Here is a 17,371-nt window from a genome sequence, read left to right on the forward strand (position 1 = left end):
GCCCCTGGTGGGCGTGCTGGGTGGATCCCGGTCAGGCGCATTCGGGAGTCTGTCTGACTGTCTCTCCCCGTTTCCAGCTTCAGAAAAATACAAAAAAAAAAAAAATTTGGCTTGAACAATGAGGAAAGCAGAGAGTAGTGACTCTCAGGAGCACTATGGCTATCGCAAGCCAAGCAGAAGTCCCCTCTTGCTCATGAACTCCATGTGTAAAACCAGTAACCCCACAGTGAGTAAGAGCTGAGCCAGGCAGCAGCCCCTGTCCGTGGTGACACTGTCTGGCTATATGTGGACGGCTGTTGCCCTCATGGGGCGCAGATGTCTTCACGGCTGAGGGCTGCCAAGTAGGAGTGTGGCCGGTAAGGCAGGGGCAGAAACTCTATGCTTGTGGCCTGAACTCCACTCCCGGGGCAGGACTGCCGCTCGCAGAAGCCCACCCACCCCCTAGCATCGCTGTGCCTAGTTTAGCAGCCCAGTCTGCACTCCTGGGCCGTTCACTTAACTAAATAGTATATGTTCTTTTATTGTATTCCCCCACCCGCACAGTCCTGATCATGCCTTATAACCTCAAGTCCCCACAGCCCCCAGACAAGCCCTTTATATTATCAATATTTGATTGAAATTGTGCGAGTAAACATGACTGTTGATGCCATATATTTAAAAGCTCTTAGATTTTTCAAATGCAGGCAGTATCCAGATTGTAAATAGAACTTTCCCCAAAGTTATTTTGTATATTGGTTTTTGGAGTTCTGTAAAAATCACATGCATATTGGTTGTATTTCCAAATCAAACTGTACAAGGGCTGTCCAGCCCATACATGTCTGAAGTGACCTGAGTCCACACACCGCCGTAAAGCCATGTTTCACGTGGAGTACAGCAGCCATGGGAGAGTGGGCTACCTCCCTCCACTCCCCGAGGGCCACCCTCCTGCTGCCCTGGGGGAGGGAGAGGGGACCCTCCCCACTGCCCTAGGCTTTGGGCTGAGAGGCTCCGTGAGCACTTGGGCCCCAGGTCAGCAAGGTTGTCTGATGGAATCAGGTGGCAGAGGTGACAAGAGGGACGTGTGGTGGGGTCCTTCAGGGTGTTGTGTGTTTCCCATGCTGCTGAGGGCCGGGGGGACGAGGAGAAGCAGGAGTGGGTTCTGTGGTTCTAACCGGATGAGTTGCCGAACATGTGGAGGGTGTGGGAACATGTGAGGGAGAGCTGTGACTAGGCACAGCCTCGTCCAGGTGGAAGGAGAGGGCGTCGCCTGTACCCGCATGCCCCCAGCACACACCCTGTGGCGTGGTGGAGATGGCAGTGGGAACCAGACACCTGTCCCTCTGCGGGTTGGTGGCAGTAAGGGGGGGATGAAGGAGGAAAGGGAGGGGGCGCTAGTGGGACAGGAGCAGCACATACACAGTGTGTCTGTCTGCACGTCGTGCCTGGCCTGTGAGACAGAGGACAAGACCCATATCAAGGCTCCGAAATTCATAGTCCAATTACATAACTGTCGTTTTATTTCCTAAGGGTTGCTGTCAAACCTATATGACGAAATCCAGATGTGGATGCTCTGTGGGCAGCCCCCTGTGTGCAAGTCAGCTCTATAACTGGGCAGTGTAGGTCGGCCTCAGAAACCTCCAGCCCTTGTCGTGCAGGGCTGGGGGGAGGCCAGCCTGCCCTGGCCCCCAGCCTCCTCGTCCCCTCCTGGCTCTCATTCCCCCTCTCCTCACCGCACAGTGTGGGGGAGCTGGGTCTGCGCAGCCCTGAGAAGTGAGAGGCCAGAGGGTGGGGGCCACGCCAGGGGGGAGGAGAGCAGGGCTCTGCCAGCTGGTGCCCAGAGGGGCCTGCCCTGGGCCAGAAGGTGAGGGCCGGGAGGAGCCTGGAAGGGAAGGTGACTCCTGTTAGAGCTGTCAGCTGGGCTGTCAGGGCTCTGTGACTGCTCACTCTCTGACCCTACTGAAATAGCCAAATCCACACCCCCCACATTTGAGCCTTATCCTTCACCGTCTTCCCGAAGTACAATGTTAGCTACACTTTGGAGACAGCAAGTAGTGAACAATCAGAATAGTGGGCAAGAGCATCTCAAGTGACAACATCATGAGTAAATGTGTTTATTCAGAGAGAACTGAAGTAAAATCAAATACTCATTAATAGGGCTAACCCCCCCCCCTAAAAGTTAAAAAAGTTAAACTAAGGTTATATGCACCAGGTCTAGGGAATTGATCCAGTTTCTACTTGAAACCTAGGCTTTGGCAGTCAAGTTAACTTCTGCTCAAGTTCTCTTCAGGGCACAGAGTGTCAGTGGCAGCAGCAGTCCCCACACAGCACACCTGCGCCAGAGAGGATGTGACCCTTGGCAGGTTGCAGTTGGCACCACTTGAGAGTGGAACCTGACATCCAGCCCCAGGGACTTTTAAATTCTATGCCAACTCTTTTGTGGGGTGGGCGGGCTGTTGAAAGGTCTCAGCGGATCTGAGGGGACCCAACAGGGCAGCCTCCAAAAGGCAGGAGGGCTTCGCTCCAGCCCCCCCCCCCCCCCAGCAGGTGTGAGAGGGCGGACTCGGACTCTGGAGAGGATGGAGACCGGCGGAAGGAGTCTCCTCTGGCTAGAACCCGTGTTGAGTGTTAAGAGGGCCTCGCTGGTCCCAGCAAACAACCCAACAGCGGGTGCTGCCCAGGCCGCAGGAGGAAGGTGGGCGGCAGGAAGCTGAGGCCTCAGCCCGCTGGCTGGGTTGGTCGGTGCGGGAGTGGGACTTAAGCGAACGCTTCCTGGGGCCCAGTAAGTGTCGGGCCACGTGCTAATCATGGGGATGTCAAGCCCAAGGAAGTTTGGTGCCAGAGGCGCTCAGCTCAGTAAAATGGCTTCGCCATTCCCCTGTGGTCTCCGTAACTTTTATTTGAGACTTGTCGGGGGAGAGCCGCCGCTGTCGCCATCCACGCTTTTCTGGTAAAAACGGGAAAAGGAGCCACGGCGCGGAGAGGAGGTTTGGCTGCAGGGCCGGTGCGGGCTGTGGCGGTGCCGCTGCTGGCCTGGGGCGACCGGACAGCCCGTCCCCCGCGCGGCACCGCGGCCTAGCCGGGCGCGGCGGGCGGTGCCAGCAGCGGGCCGGGCGGCTGACAGCGCAGCCAGGGGGCGGCGCTCCGGCTCGTGCGGCTGCCGGTACCTGGGCTCCGGGCCGCTGCTCCCGGCCGCCCGTCTCCGCCAGCCGGCGCTCGGCTCGGGGGAGAGCCAGATACGCGTGCCCAGCGGCGGGCGGGAGGGAGGGGCGGTCCGCGTGGGGGCGGCGGGCTCGGGTGGGGGGCTCCTGGGACTCCTGCCCCGCCCCGTGCCTCCTCCCCTCCTCCAGGACTTGAGGAGCCGGGAGCCGGGGGCATGGACCAAGTCCCGCTGCTCTGGCACCATGACGCCTGTCCGTTTCGTGGTAGCTCTGATTTTAGGGGCGCTCCCCGAAGCGATCAGCTCTGAGCCGGTCTTCGGCTATCCCCGCCACTACCGCCACCGCCCCCCGCCCCCCGCGGGCCCCCAGTTTCCTTACCACCTTAGCACTGTGCGGCGCCCGCCGAGGACTCCCCCGTCCCCGCTGTCGCGCCCCCCGCGCCCCCCACCAGCGTCCAGTGCGCCGCGCCCGCTTGCCCTCCACGCGGGGCATGCGCCCTGTCCGGCCCCTGGCGGCTGCCCCTCCGGCGGGCCCTGGGTCAACGTAACGGATTCTGGTGCCCCGTGCCTGCGCTGGGTGGATGTGCCGCCCCTTCTGGAGCGGTCGCCCCCGGCGGCCTGGGCTGCGCTGCGAGGGCAGCGCCACAACTTCTGCCAGAGCCCCGACGGCGCGGGCCGACCCTGGTGCTTCTACCGGAACGCTCGTGGCCGGGGCGACTGGGCCTTTTGCGGCTGCGGACACGGTGAGTGGCCTGGCGGTGGGGCTCAAGCAGGGGCATCTGCCCTGGCTGGGAGGGGCGCGGGGTCACCGGGGTGATGGTGGGCTGCCTAGTGCCTTGGCATCGTGCCCTTCAGTTTGCAAGGTGTGCTTTGTGTGCGGTTATCAGGGGTGATGATTTCTATGCCAAGTGCTGTGTGTGCTCTTGTTTGTCTGGCAACTGGTGTGTGTTCATTTTCTAGATCAGCTTGCCTTAAAGGTGTTAATGGGACTTACGCAAAAGAGGCAAAGCAAAGGAGGAACTAAAGTTTCCAATTACTTGTTTTGGAAAGGGAAATAATAAATCTAATACGACAACCAATAACCGCTTCCCCCATTCCCAGACCCCGAGCTGGAAAAATGTAAAAATTTCGCCTTAACTTCCACATGGACCTCTATTTGAGGAAAGTATGGCAAAACTTCTGGGCCCAAATAACACTTGTCAAAATGACACCCACATTCTGGGCGGGAATGTGGATGTCTTACCAGGGAGTGAAGAACAAAGAAAGGGCAGAGAGCTAGAAATAGGAGGGTCTTTGGGAAGCCGTGGCTCAATCCAGTCCTGCGGCTTTACAAACGCCGGAGCTCTGCTCCTTCGGTTCTCTGTGGAATACAAGAGTGGGTAAGGTCAGAAAAGCACCACACGAACTGGATTTAACCACAGGGCATAACCCTGTTTGGGGCAGTGCTCTGTCCCTAGTATGTGATTTGGTTCAGCACGAGGGTGTTCTTCTGTGGTAGCTGGGGCAGACCTTATGTCCTCCAAAGTTTAAATTTCCCTACAAAAAAAACAAACAAAAAAACAAAAAAAAAGGTTGGCAGCTCTCCATCCAGGCCCGGGGGTGAGGGGGTGGGGCAGAGGTTCCCTGAACTGGGATTCTGAAAGATGTCGTGCCGTGTACTTTTTGGAGAATTTGAAGGTGATTGCTCACATGCCGTTCTCTTCCCATAGAAATTTTTATTTATCTGTGCCTTGTATTGCATTAGTGCATTGCGTTCAAGGAAAAGTGATAGGAAGGTTAAGACCAATTATCCTTCCTCCTACAGAATGAAGTCATTGCTGTAGTCATGTTCCGTGGACAGAATGCCAATGTGTCTGTAAAATATTTGAAGTGACAGCCAGCAGAGAGCCCAAGCACTGTCTCGTCACTGACTGAGGGAGGCTGTTCCTTTTAAAACTTCATGCTTAGCAAACATTGGTAGTATTTCTAGTGTTATACTTCATATTTTATATGTAGATATAGAAAGAAAGGAAAAAACGGAATTCAGAGTTAGGACACTTTGGTGGTCTATTTGCTCTCTTTCTGATTTATGTTCCCAATGAGAGGAGTGAGTTGCCCTGGGATGCCTGCTGTCCTCTTGTGTCGAATAGAAATTTAACCCTCAGAGCAGCACAGCCTGTGTGGGGCCTTTATGTTCATGGCTAACCCTCACCAGACAGAACTCCAAACACTGCATAATAATTATGTGTACTTCCTGGAGTAAAGGACTGAACACAAGAGAAACAAACAAACAGAAAACCACCAAGATGAGAGATAAATGTTCCCCAAGCCCTCCAAAATCCCCCCAAGCCAGGAATGCTACTGCTGACTGTAATGGTTTAATCACTTTCACAAACAGAGTCCCAATAACCCACTCTGTCATTGACTCTTCACTTTCTGATGGAGCATAACTCACACCTTCAGAACAACTGGTGTGTTCAGACCGATGGCTTGCTCGGAACTCCAGTCACTGGGGAGTGCGAGCGAAGCTGTCACGGCGTGGTGAGAAGAACGTGGAGTTTTGCTTCAGGAAACACTGGCACCTGTTTTTGGCTCTGCGAGGAGCCATGCCCTGCTGGGTAGAGCTTCGGTTTCCTCATCCAGAGAAGAGCGTCCCTAAATAGGTTCATTCAAAAGACTTCTCTGTCTCTGAGTGTGAATGAGGCAGCCTGGCTCATACGAGCAGGTGGGATTAACTGAGCCTCACTCTGGGCTGAGTGCTGGGCTCAGTGTGTCCTGCATCCATTCCCAGGTGTTTTCACAGGCACTTTAGAAGGCAGTGCACGTGTTCCCTTCACGGCTCACTGTCCCTCGTTCTCCAGTTATGTCAACATGGAGCGGCATGTGCGTCTGATGACCCGACCGCTGTACCTAAGGGCCGGTCTGCAAGGAGGGCGGAGGGGAATATGTTTGCTTCAGTGCACATGATTCCCACTCTCCTGTGACTAGAAAATATCCAGGATGTTGTTTTATTTTGTTTTTCCTTTACGAAAACAACTAGGGCAAAAGGAAGGAAAATTTACAATTATGAGATTCCTCTTTTAAAAAAGACTCTGGAGGCCAGCGTCGCTTATCTGTCACATCAGGGGAGATGAGGCCGGCAGGCAGGAGGAGGCGGAGGGCCGGCTGAGACCTAGCTGGAGCAGCGGCCCAGACCGCAGGGGAGCTGGGCCGGTGGAGCTCTCCAGTGGCCCAAGGTGTGAGAAGGAGCTTTTGGTGATGTCTGGGCTTTGGTTGTATAAAACTGGCCATTTAGTAATCAGGGATCACCACGGACACAGACCACCCTGGATCAGCCCAGAGGGGGTGATCAGCCCAACATGGTGACCTGGGCTCCAGGCTTCAGAGTCCCCAGTTCAGTGAGGCCTGGACCTGGCTGCTGCCTGCACACTGCTAGTAAGCAGTCAGGGGGTTTAGATGCTGAAGACGCTTTGTTATTGTCAGGAAAAAACACAGGAGAGCATTCCAGCCCACCTAACTACATGAGCAATGGTGGGTGATCAGATGGACTGACAGAGTCCACCATTCTGTGACTTAAGCCTGCTAGGTGATGGTCACTTGTGTGTGGTTTAGAAAACGGCACCATTGGTGTTTGTGTGACTAGCGTGGGAGGATCGTATCCTGTTCACCAGAAGATGGCTCTTCACTGAGCTTGAGCCAGGTCATCTTCACATCTCTACATGGAGGAACGAATGGGCAGCTGACCCCCGACAACACTAATGAGGAAGGGACGTCACGCTCCATCTCCCGCTGTCAGTGCAGATGGCAGCTTGACGGACTCTGTGTTGGGGATTTTCTTTGTCACAGCACACACACGAAGCCCAGCCACAGGTGACTGATGACTGGTGGGTGAAACAGGTATAACAAATGATAGTGCTCTTAATAATCGGCATTTTACCAGAAAGAATGATTCACCACTCTGGTTTTCTGTCAGGTTGTGCTAATCTGTTCACAGGCACTTCCCGCCCAGGTCTCCTGATGCAGACGGACGCAGTGGCCTCTGGGGAAAGCACTGGTATGCTTTCCATTGCACCTGGGACTAAAGTGAATGCTAATTAAAAAGTTGATTGAAAGCTTTCTTTCTTTTTTTTTTAATGCTGCATCTTGATTTTGTTTAGCAGGTGCTGAAAGCCATTTATTAGCAATACCAGATTTGATACAATTCTTGGCTGGATTATAAATATTGAACAAAATCTGCTTTTCAGGCTAAGGCAGATATAAAACACTTTGATTTCCCAGAAATACAACCACATGTGTATGGGCAAATAATTTCTGACAAAGGAGTCAAAGACACACAATAGAGAAAAGAAAACCTTTTCAATCAATGATGCTGGTAAAATTGGAAAGCTACATGTAAAAGAATGAAACTAAACTCCAGTTTGTCCCCATGTACAAAAATTAATTCAAAATGGAGCAGAGACCTAAACAAAAGATCTGAAACAATAAGTTACATAGAAGAAAAACATAGGCACTAAACTTTTGGACCTTGGTCTTAGGAAAGATTTTTTGAATTTGGCCCTAAAGGAAAGGGAATAGGGCAAAAATAAATGAATGGGACTCTTATCAAACTAAAAAGCTTCTGCACAGCAAAAGAAACTGTCAACAAGATAAGAAGTTAACCAACTAAATGGGAGAGGATATTTTGAGACAATAGCTCTGAGAGGGGGTTAATATCCAGAACATCTAAAGAATTCATGGAGCGCAACAACAAACAAGCAAAGAATCCAATAAAAAATGGGCAGAGGACTTGAACTTGTCCCAAGAAAACATACAAATGGCCAACAGATATATGAAAAGATGCGCCACTTCAGTAGCTATTGGGGAATTGCAAGTCAAAACTATGAGATATCATCTCACACCTGTTAGATTGGCTATGATCAACAAGATAGGTAATAACAAGTGTTGGAGAGGTTGTAGAGAATAAAGAATCCTCCTGCACTGCTGGTGGGAATGTAAATTGGTACAGCCACTATGGAAAACAGTATGGAGGTTCCTCAAGAAAGGGAAGAATAGAGTTATCATAGACCCAGCAGTTCCTCTTCTGGATATCTACCTGAAAAACTCGAAAACATGTATTTGCAAAGTTATATGCACCCCTGTGTTCACAGTAGCCAAGACATGGAAACAACCAAAGTGTCCTTCAGTAGATGAATGGATAAAGAAGATGTAGTTCATATGTATAAGGGAATACTGCTCAGCCATAAGAAAAGGTGAAATACTATCACTTGCGAAGACATGGATGGATCTTGACAATATCATGCTGAGTGAAATTAAGTTAGAAAAAGCTTAGAGCCATATGATTTCACTCACAGGTAGGATATAGATTGGAAACTCATAGACACGACAACATGTGGTTACTAGAGAGAAGGGGGTGAGGGGTAGTAAAGGCTAAAGAGGTCAGACATATGGTGATGGAAGACGATTCGAGTGTGGGTGGTGGGTACACAATGCAATATGCAGGTCATGTGTCGCAGAAATGTACACCTGAAATGTATATGATCCTATTAACCAATGTCATGCCAATAAATTTAGTTCAAGATATAAAAGATTAAGTAAAGTAGTTTGATTTTGGGTATTATCTGACTATATATATACCAGTGTGTGTGTGTATATATATATATATATATATATATTTTTTTTTTTTTTTTTTTTTTTTGAGAGAGAGAGAGAGAGGGAGACAGTAACATCAGGCTGCTCCTATATATATGTGCCCTGACCAGGGAATTGAACCAGCAACTTCCATGCTCTGGGACCACCCTTCAACCAACTGAGCTATCTGGCCTGGGATTAATTTTTAAAATTTGATTGATTTTTTAAATTTTCTTTTTATTTTTAGAGAGACAGAGAGAGGAAGGGAGAGAGAGGAGGAAGGGAAGGATTCATTTGTTGTTCCACTCAGTCGTGCATTCACTGGCTGCTTCCCATGTGTGCCCTGACCAGGAATCGAACCCACAATCTTGTCATTTTGGAACAACGCTCTTAACCGACTGAGCCAACCAGCCAGGTTCTTATCTGGCTACCAATGTGAAGATATTTTTAAGAGGAAAACAAGATATCTAATTACTATTGCCTTTTATGAGTGATTATATAGTCAACTATCTTTGAGTGTGTGTGTGAAGGTAATCTTTGTAAAAGTAATTTGGTTCATAGCTGAAAGCAAATCTAAATATCCAGCGGTAAGGTCTTAGAATATTTTTTTATTTGATGGATACTATGCAGCAAAGTGATAGTTGCCCTTTTTTATCTATACCCACGCTTACAATAATGGTAAGGGGAAAATTCTATGAGCATAGCATTTTAAGGGGGAAAGAAGGATATAAAATGTATATACGTTTTGACTAACTGAACATAAAAAGGCCTGTAGAGAATTGGGAAGAGAAAACAGATGATAATTATGACCTTGGGTGTAAGGGTGACTTGGCTTATTTAGGATGGTTTTGATGACAAAGAATAGAAAACCCAGTTCAAAAATGACAGAAGTAGAAAGGGTATCATTTGTTCATATTCCAAGCAGTGGGGCTCCATCCTGGTACAGCTCTGTTTCTTTGCTACTCTCTCGGCGACTTTGTTCTCTAAGTGGCCTTTATCCTTTTGGGCAGTCATTAGAACAACCTGCGGGAGAAAGAGAGGGCTGGCCCCCCTCACCCGGGTGCCATTGAGAGAGTAGGGAAACCTTCCTAGAATCCCCCCCCCCCCCCGCTTCTCCCTGGCCACTACTGGGTCACACTTTCCATTCTGGCCCTCTCTGGGGGGGCAGTGCAGTGACCTTGGTCACCTAGATTAGTTGGGTGAACCTGGTCATCCAGGGGCCCTGCAGGAGGAAGTTGGTTACTGAGAGAAGGGGGTGGAGGTTAGTAAAGGGTAAGCAAGTTGGTTGTTGGAGAGACCCACGGGGTCTGCTCAGAAGTGTGGTTGGGGGTTTGTCCTACATTTGGGGACTTCATGAAATTAAAAATAGTCATGTGTAATATTTTAAATTGTGCTGTGAATTGCTTCCTGCGTTGTCTTAGCCATACGTAGATGACCAGCATTTTGACCTTGGTTCTATCGGTAAGCATGTTGACTTGTTTTGAGATGTCATTTGCAGTTCTAGCAAATTTGTGTCTGAAATGAATAATCTCATAGTTGTTAAGAATGTGGAAGTTGACCTGACCTGTGGTGGTGCAGTAGATCAAGCATCAACCTGGAAAGCTGAGGTTGCTGGTTCGAAACCCTGGGCTTGCCTGGTCAAGGCACATATAGGAGTTGATGCTTCCTGCTCCTCCCCTTTTCTCTAAAAATTTGACTAAATAAATAAATAAATAAATAAATAAATAAAAGAATGTAGAAGTTAGTTCAGTTAGATAAACATGGTTTAATTCTCAATTTTAAGCTCCCCCGGAATTAACTCGTGAAGGAAAACAGTCTCTGCGATCTCCCTGTGCAGCCTGCATGACAAGGCATACCCTGTGCACTTGTGCACAATTGTTTCACGTTGCCTTCTACATGCTTGACATGCTGTTGTTAGAAAATCAGGAAACGCTTATTTTTGTCTCATTAGCATTTTACTTTTCCAGAGTAGGTTCCTCCTCTCACTCCTCCTCATCCTGCAAATCAGCACAAAACTAATAACAATTATTGTGTGCAAAGCACTGAAGTGATGACACTTTTTCCTCCCACAAGCCTCGTGTACACACTCAACTTCAGTGCTTTTTATTAGGATCACAGAGAGAGGAAAATGCTTTCTTGTAACAAGGCAAGGATGGAGTCATTAAATGTTTACTAAGTTCACACTAGGAGCAGACTTTACAAAGACACCTAAGAAATGACCTGTGTCCTCTGGCTGAGGACACCCGCTGGCTGGCTGAGACATCAGGATAATACTGAGCGTGTCCCTGTCCTTTCCTGTGACATGTGTCCTGGGAGACAGATTAGAGGGTTGCTATGAGGTGGGGCTTGATGTTGTCGCCTGGTGTTGCCCAGTGTCATGATACTCAGCCATTTGCTTATGTACAATATGAACAGTTCAGACAAACCGTTTGTGAAATTGTCTGCTAGGGTCACGTGAGCCTTCTTATTCGTATATCATAACTTAACCGTGCCTAGAATCTTCTTTTGCATAATGCTGTAAAATGTTTTAAACCAAGGAATAATTGATAAGATTTATAAGTTTCCAATAAGCCCAATGTAAATGGGTAGAATTGTTATTCAGAGACTATGCTATCATTTAGAGCTAGACTAGTTCAGATTCTTTTCTCAGTCCTGAAGGTATCCATATGAAAAATACATGACAATTAACATGAATTATAGATGTGAGCTAATGGAGGCAGATACAGTACAGTTGGATCTCAGTTCAGGGGACTGCTCCATATGCTGCAACTAATTTGATTTCATCCTGACATGGCGTGATTTCAGTGGAATCTATTTCATCATGCTAAAACCGGTTTCAGTTATGGGTGAATATAATCATAGACAAAAAAGGTATATCTACTGTCAGGTCAGGTGTAGGAAGAAAATAACATCAAAATTAACCCAGCCTCTGGGATTGTGCTAGAAAAACTCAGGTAACAGCCTCCACCCAGTTGTTTTTAGGCAATGGGAAATTTTTGATCTATTACACAATTTAGATAGGATTTGGTCATTGAGTATATTTCCAATTGATGCTTTTGGTAGGAGGCAGAGATTACCTTTAATTCACTCGTCGGCTCTGTGTATTAAATTGCCCAGCATGTCATCGGTTTTTTGTTTTAATTGTTCATAAACTAAAGTTTCTATATCACTTTTTGATTTATGTACATGCCCTTTTGTCGAGGACCTGAAGAAGAGCCCGATGAACCAGCACACACTTTTCTGACCCACCAGAACAACAGACGAGGCTGAAATCAGTTCTTTCAGTGGCTCGGAGAAGTTCAGTAACAGATGAGAACAGAGTGTGTGCCGATGCTGGTGTTCGTTTTCTTTGACTCTAGTCAAACTGAGACACTAAGAGATGAAACCACATATTACTAATTCTATTCAGAAGACACGGTGGAGCTGGGTCTTTGTGCTGGTTTTCTTTCTCTCCAAGCGTGTCAGCGCTAGTCTGTCAGTACGTTTTAGAAGGTAACTGAGTAGGCATATCTTTTCATTGGGTTTCTTTTGGAATGAGCTGGATTTAGAGAACAGAGCTAGCTGGCCTTTGGCCCCTTTCCTGCTGTGTCATGTGAGCCTCCTGGAGGTCTGGAGTGTGAGCGGGCAGATGGCTTGGGAGGGAGGACATGGCAGCCCTCCCCAGTGGCTTGGCCGCTATCATGGGTACCGCAGACCAAGCAGTGGAAACAGCGGAAACCTGTAGTTCTCAGTTCCGGACCCTGGAAGCCGGGGATGCTGGGAGAACCAGGCCATGCTCCCCTGGACCCTGGAAGTCTGAGATGCAGGGAGAGCCAGGCCGCCCCCCCCCCCCCCCGAAGCCAGGGATGCAGGGAGGGCCAGGCCACCGCCCCCTGGAGGCATAGGGCAGGCTCTGCCTCAGGGCGCTGGCCTGTCCTCAGGCGGCTCAGAGGCTGTGGGAGTGGACGTCCACTTCACACGGCCCTCTCTGTCTGTGTGTGTTCATGTCCACTTTCCCTTTTTACGAGAGCTCGGTCAGACTGGATCAGAGCCCGTCCTCATGACATCTGTGGCCTGAGCGCGATCATCTGCAGAGACCTCGTTTCCAAATAAGGTTGTGTTCGTAGGGCCCGGTAGTTAGGAGTGTAGTATTTTTGGGGGGACAGTGTTCAGCCCATCCCACTAGCCTTGGAAACTGAAGCACCAGGGAGACTGAAGAGTGTTTTGATCTCTCCCGCGGTTCTTCTCTCCCACCCGGCACCGGTGAGGCTGGCGGAACGGCTCTCTGTTTTGTCCATGTTGCTCATGAAGCAAATTTCTGTAATGTGAATCTCATGTTTCCTTTCCTTTGTAAAAGTGGAGGTCTAGCTGCATAGAAGGAAAACACCAGTGAAGTAAAATGGCAGTCAGGTCCCACTTTGGTAGAATACTCGACAGCAGAACTCTGAGCGTTGTTCACCGTGTGCATCTCCTCTGCAGTAGCCATGACCCCAGCGGACAGCACAGCTGACTGCTCTCTGCTTTGTCTGTTTGCGTGTTTTGTTTTTGGTGCCAGTTCACGTCATAAACTCAGGGCCCTCTGTCCCTGACATGTCCCCATGCATAGCTTCATAGTCCACACTTGCTTCTGTGACTGGTTTGCTCTATCTGTTGTGCCTGCTACTGTTGACCTAAAACCTTCGTTTGAGACTTCACATTTTAAGCTGTCATTAGTAACACATTTTAAAAACAGGACTATTGAGACTGGAAGAGCTTCCATTGAAACGGCATGTAAGAGACTGATGACAGTGCAGCCCTGGGTCCACTGTGGTGTGGCCAAGAGACATTCACTCACTCAGACCACAGGGGGCATGGCACAGGGTTCTGCTGGAGGGGGAGCAGGGGCCAAGGCCTGGGGTTGAGAGGCTGTGACAATTGAGCGGTTTGCCAAACAAAGAAATTGGTCCAGAACTCACCTGAAGAACGTTACTGTTAGTAGAACAGCAACGGAAGTGAGTTCACCAAGCTCTGACTACTCTGCATCGATTTATCGGGTCAGTTTTTTTATTTTGTCTTTTTTCGTTGAGCTAAAGTTGTTTCCTCTTCTGCCTTGTGATTATGCCCCTATAGGTCTGTGTGAACATCTGCTCCTTCTGCACATGTGTGCCGCTCAGGGACACAGCTGCCCCTGCTGGGGGCCGGCTTCCACGCAAGTGCAGGAAGCCCTTTTCCTGTTCCCCCAACTCAGGGGCTCTCCGGCTGCTGGGTGCTTCTGCTGGCTAGTGTATTCCCGTGTGCATTTGGTGCGAGGGTTGTAATGTTGCACACAGAGTGGGAAGGCCAACATGGTGTAATGCGTGAAGCCCCTGGTACCTGGAGGAGCAGCAGGTGCTTGTCACGTCCCAGGCTTTTGCTCGAGTTCGTCCAGGGGACAGTGCCCACGGCTCTGCAGCTGCTCCCGGGACTGGCTCACAGCCCCTCGGCCAAAGCTGAGAGCAATAAGTGACAGTTCTTAGGATCTCGATCACCTCAAGCATTCTAAGAATCAATGAAGTAAGAACAAGGAAAACCACCAGCAAACAGAAAATGACCCCACACCTTAAATGTATAAGGTATAAACTGTGTCTTCACACTTTCATTATTTTGGAGTATGTAATTATACTGATTTTTCTAAAAGTTCTTTTCAAAAACAATTTTTAGAAGAATGATGAACTTCATAGAATTATATACCATTCAGAAATACTCTGAGTTCAGGGTGTGAGTCTCAGACTGCTCTAGAAATTGTTATGTCCCTACAGGAAGGATGGACTAGGTGGGGGCGCTATTAGGGAGGCCTGTGTGTTGGGGGTGTTGGTGTCGGATGGACCCTGAAGGAGGATTTGGCCGTCACTGATGGGCAGGTCGCCCTTCTGAAGGGCGGATGTTTGCATCCACCTGTTACAGGGAAGTGGGTGAGGCTGCTGGTGCCCCACCCTCCAGCAGGCGCAGTGTGTGGGCTCTCGTGACACGGTCTCAGCACCAGAGAACTGGTGGGGACGGATAGGTGTTGGGAGACTTCCAGCTCTGTCTTTGCATCAGGCCAGTGGTTTTCTACTGGTATGCCGCAGGAATTTTAAAGCACGCAATACCTGTTTGGTCAGGGGCACCGACCTCTTTTCCCTTCGACTGTCAAATAAACAATGACAACAATCAACACAACAATAGCCATCTGGTGTGAATGCATCAAAATTATACCTTTTCTTTGGTCATATTGGCAAAAATATATTTTTTGGTGTGCTGCAGAATTTTAATAATTAGTTTATTTATGTGTGTGTGCCATAAGATGACAGAGGTTGGAAATTGCTGGTGGTGTCATGGTGACAGTCTCACTTTATGCAGTTTCCTCTTGCGCTGGTCCTGAAAGACTTAACCACCCTGCTGGTAGATGGATATTGTTGACCCGATGATTGGAGACTGTCATCTTCATCCACTGGCAGGGTGGTTAACTCTTTCGTGGACCAGCATGAAATGTCTGGCGGACCGGTCTGCAGACTGGCAGTTGAAAAACTGCTCTAGGTGATGTGCGTGCATCAAATGCTTTTTAGTGATTTGGGCACTACTTTCTATCTTATTATGATTATTTAACCGGTGTGAGTCGAGCTCCAGTCTGTTTTCACTACTGACTTCCTTCCAGCCTTTTGACGTGCAATTTGGTGGTTCTTGTGTTGCTGTTTGGTGGTTCTTGTGTTGCTGTTAATAAAGAGATAATAGATTAACTATATCATCTCAGATAATGTTTGTTTGAGGTGAATAAATGGTTCCTTGACACGAAATAAACTTCTGGCGTCTGTGATCTGCTATGATCATGTGTCATGTGGGTCTTTGTAGAAGAGGTTTTGTGATTAGAAAATACTGAAGTTCAACCGACCTATTTTGATTGATATATTTCCTTAAGAATGTTTTGCAGCTGACACTTTTCACTGGTAGAGACTGGCTTCCCCTGTGTAGGCTGAACAAGAGGTTAGGGTGTGGGAATGGTGGTCGGGCTCTGCCCTGTGTGCCACCCGGTCCGTGTGCTCCCCTGATAGTCAGGGCCTGGCATGTGGTGCTTTCTCTCCAATAATTCTTTCTTGTTCGACTTAAATGGCACTGTATTTGTCAAGGGAAATGGGATGTGTCTCTCCTACATAGTCACCTTTTTCAGGATGACGATGGGAAGGTAGCAGTGGCCGATGACCAGGCCATGCAGGTGAGCTGAGCGAGTTGCCTGGGAATCCGATATTTTTGGAAAATTATTTAAAATCCATACATAATAACTGTGAAACATGTAAAACGTGCCAGAATTTCTTTGGTAGCACTAAGATTTTTTATTTTTTTACCTATGAAATTAAGGGCTTCTCTAGAGACTTTTCAGAGGATTTTGCTACATTCCTTAGTTGTCGGAGTTTGATTCTCTCTCTGCATAAAAGTCCCAGCCCCTTCCTCCCATGCCTGCCTGCCCCCCGAGGCCCACAGGGGGGACTGCTGGGCCTTGAGCTGCATCAAATGCTAAAACTTAAAATGTTGTGTTTCCAGTGGTCTTTTTTTTTTTTTTTTTTTTTTTTTACAGAGACAGGGAGTCAGAGAGAGGGATAGACAGGGATAGACAGACAGGAACAGAGAGAGATGAGAAGCACCTTAGTTGTTCACTGATTGCTTTCTCATATGTGCCTTGACTGTGGGCCTTCAGCAGACCGAGTAACCCCTTGCTCAAGCCAGTGACCTTGGGTCCAAGCTGGCGAGCCTCTGCTCAAACCAGATGAGCCTGCACTCAAGCTGGCGATCTCGAGGTCTCGAACCTGGGTCCTCCACATCCCAGTCTGACACTCTATCCACTGTGCCACCACCTGGTCAGGCTTCAGTGGTCCTTGAATGTAAATTTTCACTCTTTTTAAAGGACTGAAAAGAATGACTTAAACCATGGGCTCTGAAACACTTGGTGGGGACGGAGTGTGAGGGATATGACACTGGTCACAGCAAACACGCTGCCCAGTGATGAGTCCCCTGAGACTGACACTAGGCAACGTTTTTGGCACGAGCACAGCTTTGGAGTGACAGAGGCCATCTTTAGGTTAAGTTACCTGGGGACAAAAGGGGAAAAGCCTTTGCCTCTATCTTCGTGGAGAAAGAAATCAGAAGGACACAGGACCTGCATTGACAGGAAAGTTACAAGCAGAGCCCAAATTTCGTTCCTGCGTCCTTACTTGAGCCCTGTGCAGACGGAAGGCGCTGTGTGTGGGAGGACCCCCTGCGTGGTGTCATCTGGTGCTTGGGGTGTGCTGTCAGACACCAGCCCTGTGCTCCCCTTTTCCCTTTTAAACTTGTGATCGCACTCCCTGTTTGCTGAGGTCAGAGCTATCCATCTAATTAGCATCAGCATCAGGATGTTACCAAAAAAACAAAAAACCCCACCAAAACCCTGCTGCGTCCTTATCCACAGAAAGAGCACAGGCCGGGCACAGAGGAAGCTGCCCCTCGACGGTCTTTCCCACCCACAGTGGGGGGGGGGGTCCTGCTAAGCGAGGACGTGCAGTGGGATCACAGGACTGTTTGCTGTTACAGGGCACTGGGGGGGGGGGTCTGCTAGGCGAGGACGGTGCAGGGATCACTGGACTGTTTGCTGTTACAGGGCTTTGGGTTCTCTTCCCCTAA

At 49.1% G+C, this 17,371-nt stretch overlaps 1 protein-coding gene across 1 annotated transcript in view; it reads left to right on the forward strand.

The window, feature by feature from the left end:
* The first annotated feature begins 3,249 nt into the window (after window positions 1–3,249).
* Window positions 3,250–17,371, forward strand: part of PRSS12 (serine protease 12) — a 59,743-nt gene continuing 45,621 nt past the window's right edge. Inside the window, exon 1 of the mRNA XM_066233954.1 lies at window positions 3,250–3,879. Within this exon, the coding sequence (XP_066090051.1) occupies window positions 3,381–3,879 (499 nt within the window). The 5' untranslated portion in view covers window positions 3,250–3,380. The remainder of the gene's footprint in view (window positions 3,880–17,371) is intronic.

Source organism: Saccopteryx bilineata, chromosome 1 (assembly GCF_036850765.1).
Source record: "Saccopteryx bilineata isolate mSacBil1 chromosome 1, mSacBil1_pri_phased_curated, whole genome shotgun sequence".
In the NCBI taxonomy this organism is placed as follows: domain Eukaryota; kingdom Metazoa; phylum Chordata; class Mammalia; order Chiroptera; family Emballonuridae; genus Saccopteryx; species Saccopteryx bilineata.